Here is a 23,943-nt window from a genome sequence, read left to right on the forward strand (position 1 = left end):
AGGGCAGGAAAGCATGAGGTGCATGCAAGAAGGAGGATAACGTATGGGGATACCAGCATCTTTTATCCTTTCAGCCTCACCACTGGCCAAGGGCTCAGCCATGCCCCTGCCAAGAATGTCCAGCACCATCTCCTCCAAGAGGGTGAGGTGAGGCTAGGAATGGGAGATGTGCCTCGTGATTGGTGCAGGTTGTTGGTAGGTGAGTGATTGTTGGGGGTGGGGTTCGTGCATTGAGTAGTACGTAAGGCTAGTGGTGCAGTTGATAGGAGACGACTTTTGAAGATGCATTCACTGACCTTGACCAGTGGTCTGAGGTCATGAAACTTCTTTGGGCACTGGAGCCAGGTGGTGGGGGCGACACTGCTGGCAGTGACAGCCTCGGTGATTTGGTCCCATATCCTTCTTTCTGGAGGGGCCTCCTGGCCCCTGTGGGTCAAGGACCAGTCTTGCAGCGTTGACCCCTTACACAAAGCTGGAGCGCCACGTGCGAGACCCTGGGTGCCCCTTCCCTGGCTTGCTGGGCCATTTGTGTTTGTGCTGAAGCACTTTTCCCATTTTTTTTAGGTGCGGAAGAGAATTCAGCTTTAAGAGCTGAAGACTCCTATTCGGGAATTCTTTTTAATGTTAATTTTTTTTTCCAGAAGGCAGTCGAGCTGTAAGGGCTAAAAACTGCCTATTTTTACATGATTTTAATTTTTTTCATTTCAGAAGGCAGGGCCCCTTTAAGAGGCCGACGATGCTTTCTAAAATAACAGCCTCGTTTTCAGAGCAAGCTATTCTAGCTGCATTTTGACGCTTTGGCCACACTACATTGGGGCCTCCTGCCAGGATGACCGTCACCAGGACGGCGTTATACAGTGGCCTAGAAATTGGGTTTTGGCGCAGCGATGGCTTTAGCGCCGGAAGTTAGTGCCGGAGCTAAGTCGCGCTGGGCGGGCCAAAAATTCAATAGTTCTGCGCCCAAACGGCTGCCGGCGCTGCTGAGAGCTGTTTGCGCCTGAAAACTGGCGCTACGCGCTGAATATCGGCGCTATTCCGGCGCTGCGGCGCCCGCTGCGGTGCGGCAGGTTCGGGAAGTGCAGGCCTCCTCCTTCCCTTAAGGAGGAGCTGCCTGCACCCGGCCGCGGCCCGCGAAAATCTTTTTAAAAATGAGCCCGGCACCTCGGACAAGTGCCGGGCTTGCTTCTGTTCCGGGGGGGGGGGGGGGGGGGGGGGAAGTCCGGGGAGGGAGCTGTGGCCAGGCGGCCGGCGGGAAAGCGGCCGGCCGCCGCGGGGCCTTTAATGCGCCGGCGCAAAGTCATGTAAGACTCTGTTGCCAGAGTCTTAGTTGCGGCTGCCACGGGCGAGGCGGCCGCAACTGAATTTCGGCGCTGGGGCCCGTCGGCATGGCAACCGGGACGCTGCGCACACCGATGACGTCATCGGTGCCGGCGCAGCGCTACCGGTCTACCGCGGCGGAAGGGCCCCAGGCAATTTCGGCGCCGGCGCCAATTGCAGCGCTAGGCCCTCTAGCGCCGCAAAATCGGCGCTAAGGGCACTGAATTTCTAGGCCAGTGAGTTTCAGTGCTGGACTAATGATAGTTAGTCCCCAGCGACAATTTTTTGGGGTCCTGCCATCGCCACCATTTTCGACGGTCATTAACCCCCCCCCCCCGCCGGCCGCAGTGGCACCAGCAGCTTTTGTGGCGTTCATGAATTTGTGAGCCATTGGCTCGTTGCAGTTGGTTTTAACCCAGTTTGTTGGGTTTCTCTTGTAACCAGTGATTTGTGTTTTTTTTTATTTGCCCAGGAATCCTTGGCCGGTGCATGAAAGCACCCTGGGATGATTCTTCCTCTTCCTCTTCCTTGCTCCCTTTCAACTGGGTCGAGTGTCAACAAGTTATTTGACTGCAACTGCATTGCAGTAGCTCCTAATCCTTGTTATTTGAGAAACTGTGATTACCCATAAAATGCTGGTTCTGCACAGCATTAAATCATCTAATTATTCATTGTTAGCAGATACATATACTGGGTCAGCCAGAAACAGGATTGAAAGCTTAAAATAAGCCCCAGAGCCAGATGCATCTTTCACCATCACAGTAAACCTTCATGCTTCATAAAAACATAAGTTTAAAGTCTTTCAAGTTTTACGAAAATGAAATTTGAGCTCCATCCTTGCGTGCAGTGCTTGTTTTCCTCATTTCCCCCCCCCCCCCCCCTGAAATTGTTCCGTTTCCTTTACAGTTCCCTGGCCTTCCCGTCAGTTCGGGGCCAACCGAACTCCTGCCTCTGTCGATGCCCCCCTTTAAACCGAGCACTTGGGCTTGCCAGCCCTGCAGGATTGTCCTGGAGTCTCCAGGAAGGAAGGGCGTGGCCAGCACCAATGGTGAGAGTGTGGGGGCGGGGCCTGTTGGAGGCGGGAGGTCATGTGACGAAACCTCCAGGAATACGTCCAATCAGAGTTGGCGACCCCGACAGGAACTGGCCGGTGCATGAAAGCATCCTGGGATGATTCTCCCTCTTCCTCTTCCTCGCTCCCTTTCAACTGGGTCGAGTGTCAACAAGTTACTCGACTGCAACTGCATTGCAGTAGCTCCTAATCCTGATCTGCTTTTGCCAGCAGCAGTCATTGGCCCAGTAATTCCGGGCACAACGCGTGAATAAGGACGGGGTACTCACGCGTGTGCCCGGAGGAATTGCTGGTTTTCAGCATGCACAGCGCATGTGCTGAAAAACGGCATTTCCTGTCCTCTGACCCAAGGGGTTAAGAGGCTGAACGCGTGCGCGGTATCAGGCAGCGCGTGCGACTTGGATTTCCTCTATTTTTAGAGAGTTGCGCGTGTGTAAAGGCCTCCGGTATTTACGCATTGAAAAACCACACGTAAGTACTTAGTTTTACAGGTAAGTGGTCTATTATACAATTGAGAATTTTTTTTCCACAGGTTTGTTATTTTTAAAGAATTTACAGTAAGGTAAGTTTAGTTTTAGCCCCGATTTTTTATATAATTTTTTTTTCAAATTTTAAAATTATTGTTTAAAATAGTTTTTCAGAGTTCTTTATGGTTCATTTAGGTAGTGCAATGTTTTTTTTAATTTTCTTTCAGGTTTAAGTAGTGTTTTGGGGCCAGGAGTTTTCATGAGTTTGACAGCTCTTACTGTCAAACTCATGAATGAACTTTTGCAACCTCCCATTGGTTGCCCTGTGCTCACGTGATCCCAGCCGGCTCATCGCACTAAGTACGCCGCTGGGTCACGCATGCACAGCGCAGCAGGACATCAAGCGGGCCAGTGAGAGGAAATGCAATGTGGGCCAGAATTAAAATGTCAGCGCGCCGGGTAAGTGAACATCGGGGGCTTGCACGCGCGGCAAGCTCCCAATACTAATTTCGGGGCCATTAAATTGCATTTGGGAGCAGGAACCCTGGCTGATAGATTTTTTTTTCCTCCACTCTCTCTCTAGACTAATGGAATTGCACTCTCCCACGCTCGCTGTTTTTCACTCTCTCCCCGTCCTCTCCAAGCTCAGAATCAGTCTCTTTCTGATTTCTATGTCTCATTGACACACCAAACAGTGCACTGATCCTCTCCACCTATTGCAGTGGAGCTTTAAGGGCCGATTATTTAATCAACCTCATTTCATCGCATGAACTGAGCTGAGGGAGATAACTAGAGTAGCCAGGAGAAGAAAATGGAGAAGGGAAATGAGACCAGCTCAGGTCTTGGGTGAAACTGCGGAAAGTTAATTTTGTGCTTTTTGAATCAGTAACTTTGCAAGTCTGCCAGGATAAGAGTGCGGCCTGGAGAGTCTGTTCCAGCAATCGCTCCACAGCTGCTGCTGTGCTGGGTTTGAGCCACTTTGAAATATACAACAGTATGCTCCATCACCTGACCCTCACTGTGTGTTTGCGTGCGTGTGCACGTGAGGGTGTGTGCGTGTGTGTGTGTGTGTGTGTGTGTGTGAGGGTGTGTGTGTGTGTGTGAGGGTGTGTGTGTGCGCATGTGTGCATGAGGGTGTTTGCATGTGTGTGTGTGCGCGCGCGCGAGGGTATGTGTGTGTGCGCATGTGTGCACGTGTGTGTGTGTATGCGTGAGGGTGTTTGCATGTGTGTGTGCGCGCGCGCGAGGGTATGTGTGTGTGCGCATGTGTGCACGTGTGTGTGTGTATGCGTGAGGGTGTTTGCATGTGTGTGTGCGCGCGCGCGAGGGTATGTGTGTGTGCGCATGTGTGCACGTGTGTGTGTGTGTGCGTGAGGGTGTTTGCATGTGTGTGTGTGTGTGTGCGTGAGGGTGTTTGCGTGCGTGTGTGCACGCGCGCGAGGGTATGTGTGTGTGTGCATGTGTGTGTGTGTGTGTGTGTGTGTGTGCGTGAGGATGTTTGCGTGTGCATGTGTTTGTGTGCGTGGGTGTTAGCGTGTGTGTGCGCGTGGGTGTTAGTGTGTGTGTGCGCCTGTGCATGTTTGTGTGTGTGTGTGTGCGCGCATTTGTGTGCGTGCATGTGAGAGAGACATGCAGACACACCAAACTGTGACAGGTTATCACTCATCCCGGCAGCCTGTTTGATGCTGATTCACAAGAGTGTGTTTTCACGATTTGTTACGAATTTAAATCGCTCCTGGGACTACTTGTGATTTTTTTTTCCCTGTCAGTACACCCTGACCTTCACATAAAAACACTCCCTGCATTTGAAATGACTTTTCTAAAGCATTTGAGGGAACGGTGAAAAGAAAGTAAATACAAAGAGAGAGATAAACGGTGGCAGCCAGTCAGAGCAGTATATTTTCTCAGGGTCTTTATCTGCCTTGGGAAAGTGAACTCGCTAAGCACTGGAAGATTATTCTTTGATAGATTTGAAGAAAGTGTTTTTCTTTGTATCTTTTTTCCAGAAATGTTCTGCAAAAAATGTTACAGTAAGCTGAGCAAAGTACCACAGGGTCACAGTTTACACTAGACATTTATTTCTTTACAGTGAAACACATAACACACTCACACAGCCTGTCTACAGTCACAGCGAGTTATAATGAGTGTGGAATGTTCTAGGGGGTAAAATTGGGTGCCTTTGCGCCTCCCGTTAGCGCCCCCCGGGGGGCGATAGCGGGCCGCGAATGGCTTTGCGACCGGGCGCGGCACTGACATCGACTCCCACCATATTCAGCGGGAGTTTTACGGCAGCGCTACGACGTCACGCCCTGAATTCCTTCGCCCGGAGATCGTGACGTTAGCGCCCCGGACCTGAAATTGACTTCCGCCCCCTGCAGCAGCGCCGGTCGAAAACACTGACGGCTGCAGGAGGCGTGCATCGGGCGGCTGGCCGCTTCGGTGGGGGGGGTGGGGTGGGGGGGGGGGCGACGATTAAAGGCGAGGTGGCCGAGGTAAGTGGGAATTTTTTTTTACCTTGTTCCAGTTTTTTTCGCGGGTTCCTGCCCACGATCAATCAGTCCGGCAAGGCGCCCTGCTTGAGCGCCAGGCTGATCGCGCGGGATCACGGCTGCCTTGGTGGTCCAGGTGGGTACTTTTTCCATTGCAGAGCCTGCAGCGATGGCCCTTCCCTTTAAGGGAGGGAAGGAGTCTTTGAACGCGGCGGCGCCGCACGGCCCAATGTGCAGCGCTGCTGAAGCCTCCGCCCCGCCTGCTGCTGATTGCGCTCCAAGAAGGAAGAGGAGCTTGATTTAGCATTCCACTTCCTTCCTGGAGCGCAAAACTGAATTTTTAAAAAAGTTTCGAAACATTAGCGCCTGCTGCTAATTTTCTCAACTTTTAAAAGTTAGCGCCTCAAACGGTGCGATTGTGAATTTCTCCCCCCCCGTAATCTTTTATTAGTTTGGCCATTATCCAAAAATATTGAACGAGACTTTTGAAACTATCTGGAACATTACCGTCATCCAAGGTCACTCAGAAAGCTTTGTGTGAGTTTCGGTTTTATCAGAACACCAAAGCTTTAAGGTCATTCTAAAGAAGTACATCTTTTAAAAGGCATTTTGTTCCCTGATCGTTCAGCTGGAGTCCTGAGTTATACAGACCAGGCAGATTCCAGGTTCAATCTCCATTTCATCCTTTATTAACTGATCCCAGCCAGATTGATGTCTGTGTGAACTACAATTTACTTTGTGCTAATCGGAGTTTATGCTCCTGGTCACTGTGTGCCCAGGAGTATGTGTGTGTGCGCGTGTGTGTGTGTGGTACGTGTGTCCAGCTGTGTGTGGGTGGGTGTGTGTGTGTGTGGTGTGTGTGGGTGTGGGGTGCATGCGGTCTGTATGTGGGTGCGTGTGTGTGGTGCGCGTGGTGTGTATGTGGTGTTTGCGGCGTGTGTGTGTGAGCGGTGTGTGAGCGGTGTGGGTGTGTGGTGTGGTGTTGGTGTGTGTGGTGTGAGCGGTGTGTGGTGTGTGTGAGCGGTGTGGGTGTGTGGTGTGGTGTTGGTGTGTGTGGTGTGAGCGGTGTGTGAGCGGTGTGGGTGTGGTGTGGTGTTGGTGTGTGTGGTGTGAGCGGTGTGGGTGTGTGGTGTGGTGTTGGTGTGTGTGGTGTGAGCGGTGTGTGCTGCTAGTGCCCATGGAAATATGCATCTGCATGAATCAGCACCTTCAGGATCTGAAGGGAAAAGAGATAAAAGTGGAAGAGAAGGAAGAAGTTTATTTTCTTCATGCGGAATACAAGTTTCCTATTGTCCCGTGGCTGTAAGTCACTCTGTCACATAAAGAGGTCTCGCAGCTATGATCCAGTGCTGGCTCCCACAGGCATCGCTTTGATAGTGGGTTTCTCGCCCCCTCTTTCCTGTCTCTGGCAGACAGCACACGACTCGACTTCAAAAGCTCAACCATAACTGAAAGCTGATAGATACAGTTCACCAGTGAGAGAGGAGGCGAAAGATCAACTGGTGATGAATGGAACAAGAACTGGAGGGACATCAATCACATCCTATAAAAAAATGAAAATATAATCGCAGGAACCCAGTACAAGGCACATCTTCATGCTGAATAAACACTGTTGCTATCTCCTTTTTCCTTTTTAATCATACATTGGAGGGAATGTTGTACGAATCTCTGTAACCTCCTCCAGCCCTACAATCCTCCGAGATCTCTGCGCTCCTCCAATTCTGGCCTCTTGAGCATCCCCGATTTCCATCGCCTCATCATTGGCGGCCGTGCCTTCAGCTGCTAAGGCCCTAAGCTCTGGAATTCCCTCCCTAAACCTCTCCGCCTCTCCACCTTTAAGAAGCTCCTTAAATTCTACATCTTTGACCAAGCTTTTGGTCACCGGTCCTAATATCTCTGGTGTCAAATTTTGTTTGATAATCGTTCCTGTTGAAGCGCCTTTGGGAAGTTTTAGTACATTAAAGGCGCTATATAAATTCAAGTTGTTGTTGAATGGTTTCCCGTGAATATTTGCTGTAATGTTTTATCACTGTGGTTTAGGATCTATTACTGCTGAGCTGGCACAGAGTGAAATGGCAATGTGGGCCAACATAAAAACATAAGAAATAGAAGCAGGAGTTGGCCATTCAGCCCCTCGAGCCTGCTCCACCATTCAATGAGATCATGGCTGATCTTCAACATTAACTCCACTTTCCTGCACTATCCCCATATCCCTGGATTCCCTTAATATCCAAAAATCTATCGATCTCTGTCTTGAATATACTCAATGACTGAGCCTCCACAGCCCTCTGGGGTAGAGAATTCCAAAGATTCACCACCCTCTGAGTGAAGAAATTTCTCCTCATCTCAGTCCTAAATGGCCGACCCCTTATTCTGAGACTGTGACCCCTGGTTCTAGATTCCCCAGCCAGGGGAAACATCCTCCCTGCATCTACCCTGTCAAGCCCTGTAAGAATTTTGTATGTTTCAATGAGATCACCTCTCATTCTTCTAAACTCTAGAGAATATAGGCCTAGTCTACTCAATCTCTCCTCATGGGACAATCCCCCCATCCCAGGAACCAGTCTGGTGAACCTTTGTTGCACTCCCTCTATGGCAAGTATATCCTTCCTTAGGTAAGGAGACCAAAACTGTACACAATACTCCAGGTGTGGTCTCACCAGGACCCTATATAATTGCAGTAAGATGTCTTTACTCTTATACTCAAATCCTCTTGTAATAAAGGCCAACATACCATTTGCTTTCCTAATTGCTTGCTGCACCTGCATGTTAACTTTCAGTGACTCATGTACAAGAACACCAACATTTTCCAATCTCTCACCATTTAAAAAATACTCTGCTTTTCTATTTTTCCTACCAAAGTGGATAACTTCACATTTCTCCACATTATATTCCATTTGCCATGTTCTTGCCCACTCACTTAGCCTGTCTATATCCCCTTGAAGCCTCCTTGCATCCTCCTCACAACTTACATTCCCACCCAGCTTTGTATCCACCTCGTCACTTTTACAGAGAAGCCACGACACTTCTGATCATCATTTGCAGTGTAGTCTTTAAAGTCTTTTTCTCGGATTATGGGATTGCCGTTGACTTTGGCCGTGAATTTCCTTGGGCTTGTTTTCCACCCCGGACCCCCCGCGTCCAATGCCGTAACTTTGCCAGAACTTTGATCCCGTTTACTCGCACTTCCGACAAAGTCACAGTGGCGGAGTTGGAGCTGCTTTGGGGCAATTCCCGGCCATTTGTCTGCACAACGCCAGTCGCTGCACTGCAAAAATCATTCATTGTGCACGTTAGAGAGCTGATGTGATAAGGCACCATGTAAATGGTAAAAAAAACACTGTTAGTTATTTATAAATGTGCATTCTATATGAAATTGGAGAAATAGCTGATAGAAGTCATCAAAGTGTCCACACAGCAACATCACTCGGGATTACCCAGTACCTCTGTGTTAACCAAATGTGCAGTCACTGCAGTGGAACTAGTTCCTCGCTCTCTTAGTCCCTGCCCCTCCTTTATTCCAAACCCAGGGTGATTAGAAATGAACAAGCTGCATCCGACCCACACGACTTACAAGGCAGCAGCTGGGTTTGAGCCCCCTTGAAAAGCAGCCACCGTGGATTCAGAAGGGGAACCGCTGCTCTGACCAACCTCCTTGTGACCAACCTCCTTGTGACCAACCTCCTTGTAGTTGTGACTTTTTGTTTTGGAAGAAAAAAACATCTTCTGAAACTAACATTTGGTAAAGTTACAAAAAAAGCATTGGCATTGGTATGTCATCCATACCCTGTCTTCACAAAGTTGTCTGTTTTCCCCCCCTTCTAGTGAAGTACATGCGGGAAGCTACGCCATACATTAAGAAGACCTCTCCAGTTTCTGAGATTGGATGGGAAACTCTCCCTCCAGAGTCCCCCAGGCTTGGCTCTGTGGCCACGGAATCTCCCTCCGCCCCTCCGTTCTCATTACACGCCGACTCGAAAGACAGGAAGAATATTCCACTGAAGATGTGTTACGTCACGCGAAGTCTCAGCACCCCAGACCCGGAAAACAGGTAATCCGGTTTCTATTTTTTTCAATAAACCTTTTATATTTATGATGAATAAACAAATTACAAACCGGCCAAGAGAAGGCGCAAATATCTTTGAAGAGTCTATTATTAATAAGCTTTACTTCCGTTGACGGGAATAGTAATGCAAGTGAGGATCTGCTTGAGGTAGTTAGAGCCGTGGGTTTTGTCTTTCACTGCGGCAGAATTCTAAAGGGCTGGAGATGGAACTAGAAGTTCATAACCCCTCCGTTACTGAGGCGACGCTAAACCGAGGCCCCGTCTGCTCTCAGGTGGATGTTAAAGATCCCACAGCGCTATTTCGAAGAAAAGCAGGGGAGTTTTCCCCGGTGTCCTGGCCAACATTTATCCTTCAACCAACATCACTAAAAAAACCAGATTATCTGGTCATTTATCACATTGCTGTTTGTGGGAGCTGGCTGTGCGCAAATTGGCTGCCCGCTTCCTACATTACAACAGTGACTATACTTCAAAAGTACTTCATTGGCTGTAAAGCACTTTGGGACGTCCTGAGGTTGTGAAAAGCATAATATTAATGCAAGTCTTTCTTTCTTCCTCCCCCATCGCTCTCTGCCCATCTCCCCCTTATCCATCTCCGTCTCTCCCTCTTTCTTTCTCTCTCTTCCTCTTCACTCCCTTCCTCCTCTCTCTTTCCTCTTTTTCTTTCTCTCTCTCTCTCCCTCTCTCTCTCTCCCCTTCTTTCTTTTTGCTGTTACTGGGATCCACCCGCTCTCTGTTCTTCCGCTCACCTAGCCATGCCCTTTTCCAGTACCAGGCCTCCTCGCTATGCTTCCTCCCATACCACTCTAATTCCCAGCCCATGAATTGGTCCACGCAGCGCCCGATTTTCTGAGAAAGAAGAAAGGATCAAACACTGTACACCGTCGGATAAAAGATTGCAGCAGTAACAACTTTAGGCACAGGTTTCTAACACAAGATTACGACAACCAGCAGCAACATTAATAGATCACAAAGACAGGAGACATTATTGTGAGAGTCTTGACAAGGAATAAGTTGAAGAGAACAATGAGAGATTTTTCAACACTGTTATTGGGAATGGCGGTCGGGATCAGGAGAGCAAGTCACGGAACTTACACTGGAAAAGGTCTTGATGATAATTATCCGGTTGCTGAAAATTCAGTCCACAATAATAAGGGGAGTGGCGCGGTGGGTGGTGAGAGAAGAACTCAGAAGGCATTGAAGTGGATTCAAGGATCAACTGAGAGCATCGATCTTTAGGACAACCAATCTCTCTTCCTGATGCACTGATAAATTTAGCCCGCACTCGATGAAGGGAACACCTCATTCTCTCTCTCTCTGAGCCATCTTTCACAGTCAGCCGCTCCTCGCCGAATGAGATGGCATTACCAGCTATCTCCACGGAACTGGACAGCGGCAGTATGTTAGAGCAAAAGCAAAGTACTGCGACTGCTGGAAATCGGAAATAAAAACACAAAAATGCGGGCCAAGCAGTGTGTTACTAGAGTATCCGCTGTGGCTCAGTGGGTAGCACTCTCGCCTCTGTGTCGGAAGGGTTCAACAACAACAATTTGTATTTATATAGCGCCTTTAATGTAGTAAAACATCCCAAAGCACTTCACAGGAGTATTATAAGACAAAAAAATTTGACACCGAGCTGCATAAGAAATTAGGGCAGATGACCAAAAGCTTGGTCAAAGAGATAGGTTTTAAGGAGCGTCTTAAAGGAGGAGAGAGAGGTAACGAGGCGGAGAGGTTTAGGGAGGGAATTCCAGAGCTTAGGGCCCAGGCAACAAAAGGCACGGCCGCCAAAGGTTGAGCGATTATAATCAGGGATCTTTAAGAGGGCAGAATTAGAGGAGCGCAGATATCTCGGTGGGGGGGTTGTGGGGCTGGAGGAGATTACAGTGATAGGGAGGGGCGAGGCCATGGAAGGATTTGAAAACAAGGATGTTGCTTAACCGTGATCCAATGGAGGTCAGCAAGCACAGGGGAGATGGGCGAACGGGACTTGGTGCGAGTTAGGACATGGGCAGCAGAGTTTTGGATGACCAAAATCTAGGCTGACACTCCAGTGCCGTACTGAGGGAGTGCTGCACTGTTGGAGGTGCTGTCTTTCGGATGATTCATTAAACCGAGGCCCTGTCAACGTAAATAATCCCATGGCACTATTTCGAAGACGAGCAGGAGAGTTCTCGTTGGTGTTCTGGGGTCAATATTTATCCCTCAACCAACATCACTTAACATATTACAGGAAACTTTCGTTTAACCGGAGGTTAAAAGTCCGGAAAGCTCTATCTACCGGCAAAATTCAGGAGCCGTTTCCTATAAGTTTTTTTACTTCTCGTTGCTTTTTTTCCTCCAGTCAGGCTCTGCAAGGTCTAGCTGAAGCTGTTGCTTAGCTACAGAGATGCTTTTAAGCTGCGGCCGACTGTTTTGAAGCTGTTGCTAAGCAACAGGGTTTGTTGATTCACACGGAGCTGAAAAGCTCCGTATATGTTTTAATATTAGCACTGGTTTATACGGCAGTTTTGATGGTACAGCACCAACTCGGTCCTGTCAGTGCCGGATACCAGAAAGTTTCCTGTATCTTGTCATTTATCACATTACTGTTTGTGGGAGCTTACTGTGCGCATATTGGCTGTTGCGTTTCCTACATTACAACAGTGACAACACTTCAAATGAACTTAATTGGCTGTAAAGCGCTTTGGGACATCTTGAGGTCGTGCAGTGTGCTTTCTATGAACAACAGGAGGTAAACTAAAGGGTACATTCGAAGCTGCCAAAATTGGCATTCAGGGGCAGTAAAGGCCTCAAAATGGGGTCACCAGACTTGGTGCCTCCCGTTAACACAATTGCTGCCACTTCCACAGGGGCCTAGCACTGGGCGGCTGAAGCATCTGCCTGTGTCGGGCAGTAGGTCCCTTTTAATATTCAAATCGGGGTCCTGTAACGAGCATTGGGTCTCGAGTGCCATTTTAGGAGAGAACTGGTGTGCGCCTGTGCACTCTCCAACCAGTTTCCATGGCAACAGATCTGAAGAGGCCCTGGTAAGGTAGGTTATAAATTATTCTTGTAGGAGCTAGAGTTGCCAACTCTGGTTGGATGTATTCCTGGAGGCTTCATCACATGACCTCTTCCCTCCAACCGCCCTGCCCCCACACTCTCCCGCCATTGGTCGCCCAACACGCCATTCTCGCTGCGCCCTGCCCTCCCACGGCCAATTGGTCGCCCAACACGCCATTCTCGCTGCGCCCTGCCCTCCCACGGCCAATTGGTCACCCAACACGCCATTCTCGCTGCACCCTGCCCTCCCACGGCCAATTGGTCGCCCAACACGCCATTCTCGCTGCACCCTGCCCTCCCACGGCCAATTGGTCGCCCAACACGCCATTCTCGCTGCACCCTGCCCTCCCCACGGCCAATTGGTCGCCCAACACGCCATTCTCGCTGCGCCCTGCCCTCCCACGGCCAATTGGTCACCCAACACGCCATTCTCGCTGCGCCCTGCCCTCGCACGGCCAATTGGTCGGCCAACACGCCATTCTCGCTGCGCCCAGCCCTCCCACGGCCAATTGGTCGCCCAACACGCCATTCTCGCTGCGGCCTGCCCTCGCACGGCCAATTGGTCGCCCAACACGCCATCCTTGCTGCGCCCTCCCCTCGCACGGCCAATTGGAAAGGCTAACACACTCTTCCCGACTCACTTGATTCTTGACCGTCAGTCAAACATCCTTTTCTTTCCCAACTCCAACATTTTTATAACTAATAAACAAAAGTGTTGAAAGATTTCTTTTAAGGCCCCGATGATTGTTCTCCCGGGTGTTGTTGCTCACAACAGTGTCCGGGAGATTAATCTTCAAATTCCTGGAGACTCCAGGCCAATCCCGCAGGGTTGACAACCCTCATGGAGCCGAGAGGAGCAGAGCCTGTCAAAACTGGCCCCCTACTCTTGTGCTCTTTTGGCAGTGTGGTAACGTTTCATTACTGGGTCTCAGCTGCCGGGCCCGTGGCTTCCCATGATGTCAGCTGTGGCTCAGTGGGTAGCAGTCTCACCTCTGAATCAGAAGGTTGTGGGTTCAAGTCCCATGCGAAAGACTTCAGCACAAAAATCTAGGGTGACACTCCAGTACTGAGGGAGTGCTGCACTGTCGGAGGTGCTGTCTTTCGGCATGAGACGTTAAACCGAGGCCCCGTCTGCGCTCTCGGGTGGATGTAAAAGATCCCGCGGAACTATTTCAACAGAACAGCAGGGGAGTTCTCCCCGGTGCCTTGGCTGATATTTATCAACATGACCTCTTCCCAGGTCGACTAGGCCTGTATTCACTAGAGTTTAGAAGAATGAGAGGGGATCTCATTGAAACATATAAAACTCTGACAGGGCTAGACAGACTGGATGCAGGGAGGATGTTTCCCCTGGCTGGGGCGTCGAGAACGAGGGGTCACAGTCTCAGGTTACGGGGTAGGATATTTAGGACTGAGATGAGGAGAAATTTCTTCACTCAGAGGGTGGTGAACCGGTGGAATTCTCTACCACAGAAAGCTGTGGAGGCCAAGTCACTGAATATATTTAAGAAGGAGATAGATAGATTTCTAGACACAAAGGCCTAGAAATTCGGTGGGCTGCGCCACTGGCCACGCCTCCCGCGAAATTTAGCGGGGCACTAATGGCGGCGTTAGCCTGTAGCGCTGCGCCGCCACCAATGACATCATCGGTGTGCGCAGCGCCCCGCTACCGCCCCGAACGCGATATTGGATCGCGCCCCCCCCCCCCCCCCCCCCCGTAACGCCGGTCGCAAATTGCGACCGGTACAGGGGGGCCTACCTGTGGCGGTAGTGGACAAATTAAGGGGGAGGTGCGGGACGGCCATTTTTTTCGGTGGCCACCTGCCAGCACCTCCTCGCGCCGCACTCCCTGGCCTCCTGATCCCCCCCCCCCGGGCAGTGCTGGCTGTGTCCCGAGAGCCTGGCACTTCTCCTCGGTGCCGGGCTCTTTTGCCGGCACTCGCGATCGGTGATCGCACTGGTGCAGGCCCCTCCACCTTAAGAAGGGGAGGAAGGCCTGCAGTACCGCAGCGCGCCGTGCCGCAGCGTGTGGCGTAGCGGCACGTAGCGCTGCGATATTCAGTTTGAGCGCCCCAAGTGGGACGCGGGGTGCCTCGAGCAGCGCCCCGCGTCCCTCTTGGGGCGCTGAAACTGAATATCGGGAAGGCGCAAGCGGCTCCGCCCGGAGCGCAAATTCCGGCGCCCAGGCGAGCTTGGTGCCCCAAACGCGGCGCCACCGAATTTTTAGCCCAAAAGGCATCAAGGGGTATGGGGAGAGAGCGGGAATATGGTATTGAGACAGAGGATCAGCTGTGATCATATTGAATGGCGGAGCAGGCTCGAAGGGCCGAATGGCCTACTCCTGCTCCTATGTTTCTATGTTTCTATCCCTCAATCAACATTACTGAAACAAGATTATCTGGTCATTATCACATTGCTGTTTGTGGGAGCTTGCTGTGCGCAGATTGGCTGCTGTGTTTCCTACATTACAACAGTGACTACACTTCAAAAGTACTTCATTGGCGATGAAGCACTTTGGGATATTCTGAGGTTCTGAAAGGTGCGATATAAATGTATGGGCTACATTTTCATTCAGAAGTCGGGAAGGAGGTGAGATACTACTTTCGGGTTGTAGTCCCGCCTCCATCGAGATGCGGCCAATCCACGCGATTTTCACTTGATTGACCTTGTTGAGCCCACCCAGTGGGCTCAGCAGGCCAATTAAGGGCCACCCGGCAACAGGTGACGTCACAGACTGAAATTTCATCTGTCAAGACGTGTTGACAGATGAAATATCAGTGTTTCACAGCTGTTTGAAGCTGTCAAACGCTGACAGTCTTACTTCTAACCCAAGTCCTTCTACACAGACTCAGTTAGAAATCTCGCCGGCACTGAAAGCTGCAGGCTGTCACTTTTGACAGCTTGCGGCCATTCTGCTTTCTGTGCCGGCTGAATGATGAACTCCCGAAACCTAGAGGAAGAAAGGCTGTAAAGGTAAGTACAGGTAATTTAAACTTCTTTACACACTTTAGACACACCAAACACTCTTACCTTTGCACTTATGCACCCATCACTCACCTGAACACCGACATCTCGACCCCTCCAAGTCCTTCAACCCGACGGCCCGACTCCTCTAACTTGGCCTGGTTTGGACTGTCGGGAATCCCACACGACAACCTTCAAAATAGGGATTAGGCTAAAAACTGCCTGTTAACTACCTGTTAACAGGCAGTTAATTGGCACTAATCCCTTCCCGCCTCGGGTCGGCGGGTCCCAGTGCGGGGCGGGTAACCGCCTCCTTTGAAACTTACATGGAGGCGGGTTTTGGGCGGGATGGTGTCGGGACCCCCGAATTTGGGATTTTAGCCCCCCGCACGCCTAAAAGCCCGCCTCACGGCACACTGAAAATCAACCCCATGGTCTTTCTTTCATGAGTTGTGTAAGTAGCTCCCTCTAGTGCTAGGCAATGGGCAGTGCAACATTTCAGGTTGACTCGGTGGTTCTGCCTTTGGGCTGAGCTGATATTCCCTGTGAGTCTCAGATCTTGAGCTGAGCTTCCTCTCTGTCTCCAAATCGTGGACCAAAGGTGGACACAACGCAGAGGAAAATTGGGTGCTAATCCTGTGCTCCCGAACAGCACTGCACCCAAACTTCCTCTCTGGATTCAGCTGGTGCCTGCACCTCTTCCTCTTCTTAGTCAATCCCTCGGAACCGAGGATGATTTGCTTCCACACTAAAACTGAGTTCTCAGGTGACTGATGAGTCCAATGCAGGACCTACAGTCTCTGTCACAGGTGGGGCAGACGGTGGTTGAAGGGGCGGGTGGGTGGGGTGCTTGGGTTGACGTGCGCTCCTTCCGCTGCCTGCGCTTGGCTTCCGCTTGCACCCGGCAAAGAGACTCGAGGTGTTCGGCGCCTTTCCCGGATGCTTCTCCTCCACTTTGTGTGGTCTTGGGCCAGGGATTCCCAGGTGTCAGTGGGGACGTTACACTTTTTCAAGGAGGCTTTGAGGGTGTCCTTGAAGCGCTTCCTCTGCCCACCTGGGGCTCTCTTGCCGTGCCGGAGCTCCGAGCAGAGCGCTTGTTTTGGGAGTCTCGTATTGGGCATGCGGACGATGTGACCCGTCCATCGGAGCTGATTGAGCGTGGTCAAAGCTTCGATGCTGGGGATGTTGGCCTGAGCGAGAACACTGACGTTGGTGCGCCTATCCTGCCAATGGATTTGCAGGATCTTGCGGAGGCAGCGTTGGTGGTACCTCTCCAGTGCTTTGAGGTGCCTGCACCTTACAAGGGCACGGCAATTCAAATTACATTTTCACACAGATTTATTCTGAGAGCCCCAGATACAGTTTAGGGGCAAACTATCCCCACTACCCTTAGCCGCTATCAGTAGGGTTGCCAACCCTCCAGGAATTGAAGATTAATCTCCAGGGCACTGCTGGAATCAACCCAGGAGAAAAAATCATAACTACTAAACCAAATTGTGGGTTTTTTTTCCATCGTCTTTGAACACTTTCATTTATTAATTTATAAAAATATTTCGGGGTGGGAAAAAAAGACCGACGGTCAAGATGAATCTAATTGGGTAACAAAGAGTCTGTTCCCTTTCCAATTGGCCGTGGGAAGGAATACGGACCAATGGCGGGAGTGTGGGGGCGGGGTGGTTCCAGGTGTGAGGTCATGTGATGAGCACCCAATCAGAATTGGCAACCCAAGCTGTCCGTCTTACAGGATAGGCTGGTATTGTCAAGCTATGGTCTTTAATATATTTCACTTTTTTTGAATAGGAAGTACAGTAGTACTTATCCTGGCTTTGTATAACTTGCGATTCACAACTTACAGTATAGCTTGAGTATATATGTATACATATATGCCCTGCTCTCTTTAAATGGTTTATTTGCCTCAGTCATACTCGGGAAGCTGTGGTCTGTGAGTGAACAATGTGTGTATGGTGCAATGGTTTGATATTTCAGGATGACACATGATATCTGTGTATTCGAGGCTGTGTGTCTCTAGAAATACCACCAATGCCACACACAAGACTCTTGGAACCGAACAGTACTTCCCTATTTGTACCCTCCTATGAATCATGCCACAATATTGTTCCATAATTATGGCTGTCATCTTCAGTCCCTGTTGTTTCAGTTTGACTTTGAACTGTCATTGATTTCATTGTAGACGAGCTTTGTTAGTGGCCCTGTAATGTGGGGTGCAATTTTTTTAGTGGCTATTTATTGTGTGGTCGTAGTTATTTAATGTGAGGTACTGTCTATTCTCTACTGCCTTAGCCGTGACTCAGTAGGTAGCACTCTTGCCTCTGAGTTACAAAGTGGGTGTGGGTTCACAATCCCACCCTAGGAGACTCGAGCACAAAATTTAGGCTGACTCTCCCAGTGCAGTACTGAGAAAGAACTTGCATTTCTATAGCGCCTTTCATGGCCTCAGGATGTCCCAAAGTGCTTTACAGCCAATTTTGAAGTGTAGTCTCTGTTGTAATGTAGGAAACGCAGCAGCCAATTTGCACACCGCAAGCTCCCACAAACCGCAATCTGTTTTTAAGTGTTGGTTGAGTGATAAATATTGGCCAGGATACCAGGGAGAACCCCCCCCCCTACTCTTCTACAAAATACAGTAGTGCCGTGGGATCTTTTGCATCCACCTGAGAGGGCAGACGGGGCCTTGGATGAATTTCTCATTCAAAGAACCGCACCTCCGACTCACAATTGGAAGTTGACCCCAGAACCTGCAACCTGTACAACCCAAGGGGGAAGCCCCCAACCCTTCACCCTCCCTCCCTTACATGCCACGCAGCACCACAGGAGCTTTCCCACCAACACTCGTGCAAGGGCGAGCTCTATTGCAATACATATGTAGGGGCCCCCAAATGTAACTTTTGCATGGGCCCCCGCCATCACCACCCAAAGCCGCGACCTCTACCACCTAGAAGGACAAGGGCAGCAGGCACATGGGAACACCACCACCTCCTTGTTCCTCTCCAAGTCACACATCATCCTATGACATATATCGCCGATCCTTCATGTCGCTGGGTCAAAATCCTGGAACTCCCTCCCTAACAACACTGTGGGAGTACCTTCACCACACGGACTGCAGCGGTTCAAGAAGAAGGCTCACCACCACCAGCTTCTCGAGGGGCAACTAGGGATGAGCAATAAATGCTGGCCTTGCCAGCGACGCCCACAATCCGAGAATTAATTTTTTTTAAATGGCAAAAGCCGCCCTTGATTAGGGCAAATTTTCCCCTTGTGATTGAACATAAAGGATCACTTCCTCCCACCCCACTTCCTGTAAGGACTCTATTCCATTCTCCCAATTTCTCCGTCTCCGCCGCGTCTGTTCTGACGATGTCACCTTCCATACCAGTGCTTCCGACATGTCTTCCTTTTTCCTCAACTGAGGATTCCCCTTTACTGTGGTTGACACGGCCCATGACCGTGTCTGTTCTATCTCCCGCACTTCTGCTCTCGCCCCTGCCCCTCCCTCCCAGAACCGCGATAGGGTTTCTCTTGTCCTCACCTTTCGCCCCACCTGCCTCCACATTCAATGGATCATTTTCTGCCACCTCCAACACGATCTCGCCACCAAACGCATCTTCCCCTCACCTCCCCTTTCAGCATTTCGAAGGGACCGCTCCCTCCGTGACACCCTGGTCCACTCTGCTATCGCCCCTAACAGCCCTTCTCCTTCACCTGGCACCTTCCCGTGCAAGCGCAGGAGATGCAACACATGCCATTTTACCTCCTCCCTTCCCACTGTCCAGGGCCCCAAACACCCCTTCCAGGTGAAACGGCGATTTACTTGTACTTCTTGCAATTTAGTATACTGTATTCGCTGCTCACGATGCGGTCTCCTCTACATTGGGGAGACCAAACGTAGATTGGGCGACCGCTTTGCGGAACACCTCCGTTCAGTCCGTAAGGGTGACCCTGAGCTTCCGGTCGCCTGTCACTTTCGGTCGCCTGTCACTTTAATTCACCGCTTCACTCCCACTCTGATCTCTCTGTCCTCGGCCTCTTACACTGTTCCAATGTAGCTCAACGTAAGCTCGAAGAACAGCACCTCATCTTTCGATTAGGCACTTTAAAGCCTTCAGGACTCAACAATGAGTTCAACGATTTCAAACTATAACCCCTGCCACCGTTTTTCATGCTGTATAAGTTTTGCCACTCCCATTTGCAACATTTCATCTTTCCTGCCGCTTACAAAAGCACAGTATATTCCTTCAGTTCCTTCCTCCCCCCCCCCCCCTCCTGTCTCTGCACCTGCTTAATATCTGTTACATCTCCAGCTTTTTCCAGTTCTGATGAAGGGTCCCAGACCTGAGACGTTAACTCAGTTTCTCTCTCCGCGGATGCTGCCTGGCCTGCTGAGTATTTCCAGCGTTTTCTGTTGTTATTTTATGAAGGATCACAAGGCCGTATAACGTAGGTGGAAGTTGAGGTGTCACCATTACAGACATGCCCGACGTCCCTCTTAAGTGCTATGCCAGGATCCGTTACACCTGAGAGCCCAATATTGTTCACAAATGACGATGCAAAATCATAAATCATAAATGGTAACAGAGCTTCATTGTTTTAATTGTTGTTTCCTTTAGGCAGTTTGAGCTGCATTCCCCTGACTGCAAGTACACCGTCGTCCTGAGGTGTAAAGATCCCACCACGGCCCAAGCCTGGTTCAGTACCATTCAGGCCAATGCCAATAACCTGACAGCCAAGGTTATAGCAGAGGTCAAAGATCAACTAGGAAGAACGGGGATAGCTGGGTGTCGAGAGGTTCGGCACATAGGCTGGCTCGCAGGAAAGGTAAGGCTGCAGAAAATTGTTCTTTGTCCATTTGTGCTTTGCTGTGGGTTTTGGGGAAGTGCGAGTCCGGTTCCAACAATCACATGTGAAAATGTTGGAGGTTACTAGGGGTTACCAGGAAATGATGGCTCAGTAGGTGGAGCAATCAGCCGCTTCCTGACTGCGATCCCTTCTACACAGTAGCTGCTAGATGATTTTAGCAACTGTACGAAGAGTTTACCAGTTTATGAATTGCATACGATATACGGCACAAAACAGGCCAATCGGCCCAACCAGTCAATGCTGACGTTTATGCTCCACTCGAACCTCCTCCTTTCTTTCCTCATCTAACTCTATCAGTATAACCCTCTATTCCCTTCTCCCTCATATGCTTGTCTAGCCTCCCCTTAAATGCATCTATACTATTCGCTTCAACCACTCCCTGTGGTAGCGAGTTCCACATTCTCACCACTCTCTGGGTAAAGAAGTTTCTTCTGAATTCCCTATTTGATTTCTTGGTGACTATCTTATATTGATGGCCTCTAGTTATGCTCTTCCCCACAAGTGGAAACATTCTCTCTGTATCTGTTGTATCTATGCTTTAATGTGTTCAATCAAGCATGTAGATACGTCGAATTAAATCAGAGTCAGGCAGACAGGCTTATAACTGTGATCTTTACTTTATTGGTAAAATGGCTGACTGCAGCTTTCCTGGGTAATTCCCATAATGCAATGCACATTACATTACCGTATTGACTGGTGTCAAACTCGCAATCAATACACGACACCCCCCTTTTCCTTGGAAACAAACTTGCAGTTTACAAACAGTTGCTTACAATAACACTGCATAACTTATTTGATTTATAAACTTTTTACAAACTTGTGTCTTACCACACAACTAAATAATTCCCAGGTTTAAACATTTAACATCACCCATGCAGTTCTCGCACAGTTTATGTTGTGACATAATCAGACAGTCTTTGGGGTTTTCTTTTAACCCTTTGAGGCCTGGCTGTATTAGGTATGTCTGACATGTTGGTGTCAGTGGGTATTGCCTGTGTCACAGTGGTATGTGTGTCAGGGTCTACTATACTGTCCTCAGTCCCTTGTGTTTCCTCCTGCTCATGGAGTGTCTCCTTTGCTCCATTGGTTCTGTATTTCTTCACAAACGTAGTGTTTCTCGAGTAGCGTACTCCTTCTGGAGATTCTACTACTACTTGACTCCCTGTTTTACTCAAAACTTTGTGCGGTGTGGCATTAAAAGGAGTGGTGAACTTGTCCACTTTGTCCTACCGTACCAGCACCGTGTCGCCAACTTCCACCTCTGAGTATTGTGTTCTCCGCTGTTCATCTGCGTACAGTTTGGACTTGCCTTTTTGTTCTGCGTCCCAGTCACATACTTCCATGTCTGCGCGCGACTCTGTGATGTCTGGCAGCTTTCCTCTCATTTTCCGTTTAAAGAGCAGCTCTGCCGGGCTCTTTCCTGTCGTGGCATGGTCAATGCTCCTGTACACAGTCACATATTTTCTAAGTTCACGTTTCCAATCTAGTCCTTCTGACTGAGCAATTCTGATTCTCTTCATCAGCGATGCATTCTGGCGCTCGACTTCTCCGTTAACCTGAGCCCATTTTGCTGTCGTTTTCAGGTGTTTGATCCCGTTGTTTTCACAGTATTCTTTGAATAATTCAGATCTGAATAGGTGACCATTATCAGATTTGCAGGTGATTGGCAAACCATGACGGCTGAAGATTGACTCTAAACTATCAATAACCTTCTCTGTTGTTGTGGAGGTCATGATGTCGTATTCATAGTAGCGACTATAATAATCAACTACCACGGACACCGCGCAACAATCACCAGGCAGGAGTGTTCCCTCCCAGTCGGGGAACACTTCAGCAGTCAAGGACATTCAGCCTCCGATCTTCGGGTAAGCATTCTCCAAGGTGGCCTTCGAGACACACGACAACGCAAAATCGTCGAGCAGAAACTGATAGCCAAGTTCCGCACCCATGAGGACGGCCTTAACCGAGATCTTGGGTTCATGTCACGCTACATGTAACCCCACCTGATGCAGGGTCATCCAGACTCGAGTCGACATTGGCTTGTTCTCTCTACACAGATGCGGCTGGACCTGCTGTGATTTCCAGCCAAAAAAAATGTTTTTTGTCTTTTTTTGTTTTTCATACAGACCCCAGCATCTGCAATATTTGACCCCTTGTGACCCCACCTCATTGTTCTTTGATGTAATGTTTCCCTGACTGACCTGTTTGGACACCATTCACACCTTTGACTGCTGTGATTATCTCTCTGCCGAGGTGCGATAAATGGCAGTTGGAAAGGTTACCTGTAAACATCTGACATGATTCTCTGACTATATAAGCTGTGTCTTTATGCATTTCTCCACTTCACCTGAAGAAGGAGCAGCGCTCCGAAAGCTTGTGATTTCAAATAAAGCTGTTGGACTATAACCTGGTGTTGTGTGATTTCTTACAAGAATGGAGTGGTTGGATGGCAAAGGTCCCAGTAAGTCTATAGCTACACCCTGCCAGGGGCCCTCCGGTAATGGTGTTGGTCTCAACGGTTCAGGTGGGTCGGGTCTGGCTACTATCTGACAGCCGTGGCACGCTTTACAGTGTTTTTCAGCTGCCTTGTCCATGCCAGGCCACCAAACCTTAGTTCTGAGATGTTGCTTTGTTCCAACTATTCCCAAGTGTCCTTCATGTGCTAACACCAGGGCTCGTGCGTGTAACATTGTGGGTAGCACGATGCGTGTTCCCCGAAGAACTAGATACCCCACTACGCACAGCTCGTTTGCAATTGCTGCATAAGCTTTACAGTTCTCAAAATGTCCATTTGTGATTGCCTTCTGTACCCCAATCAGCTCTGGGTCGGTAGCAGAGGCTTCCTCCACCTCTTTAGTAGTGAGTGCTTTTGGTGTCGCACTCACAGCTACAAATCTCATGTATTCATCTGAGCCATGAGAATGTCTCTCCTGTTTTGCTGCCTCCCCCAGCAATCGTGACAGTGGGTCTGCAATGTTTTGCTTGCCTGGAATGTGTATCACCTTAAAATCGTACGACTGTAATCTAAGTACCCATCTCTCTATACGGGCACAGGGTTTAGAGTGTGGGCCGTATATCACTTGTAATGGCTTATGGTCAGTTACCAAGTTAAATTTTCGGCCATACACATATGGATGCAGCCTCTCACAAGCCCATACAAGAGCTAAGGCCTCTCTCTCTGTTTGAGTGTATTTCCTCTCACAGTCTGTTAAACTACGACTTACATAGCATATTGGCACCTCTTGTCCCTGTTGGTCCTGAACTAGTACTGCGCCTAAACCTACAGGACTGGCATCTGCTATCACCTTGGTTGGTGCGTCCTTATCAAAACATGCTAAAGTGCCGGCTCTGGCCAACTCTTCCTTGAGTGCACTGAATGACTGTCTCTGTTGTGATCTAAATTTAAATAGTGTGTCTTTTCTCGTCAGGCGTCGCAGTGGCTCTGATAGCGTTGCAAACTGCAGGATGAATCTGCTACTGTACCCAACGAGTCCCAAGAAACTCCTCACCTCTGTAGCATTCTCTGGTTCCCGAGCTTCTGCCACCACTCGCACTCTATCTGCTGTTGGTCCGATGCCCTTTTCAGACAACAGGATTCCCATGAAAATTAATCGGTCCATGTTGAATTGGCACTTCTCTGAGTTTAGT

The 23,943-nt window shown here is 49.5% G+C and overlaps 1 protein-coding gene across 1 annotated transcript in view; it reads left to right on the forward strand.

Moving 5' to 3' along the window:
- Window positions 1-23,943, forward strand: part of sntb1 (syntrophin, basic 1) — a 152,647-nt gene that overhangs the window by 82,447 nt on the left and 46,257 nt on the right. Inside the window, exons 3-4 of the mRNA XM_085993688.1 lie at window positions 9,171-9,396; window positions 20,046-20,253. Of these exons, the coding sequence (XP_085849814.1) occupies window positions 9,171-9,396; window positions 20,046-20,253 (434 nt within the window). The remainder of the gene's footprint in view (window positions 1-9,170; window positions 9,397-20,045; window positions 20,254-23,943) is intronic.

This window comes from Somniosus microcephalus, chromosome 7 (assembly GCF_052327205.1).
Source record: "Somniosus microcephalus isolate GS21.2 chromosome 7, FLI_Smic_1.0, whole genome shotgun sequence".
NCBI lineage: Eukaryota > Metazoa > Chordata > Chondrichthyes > Squaliformes > Somniosidae > Somniosus > Somniosus microcephalus.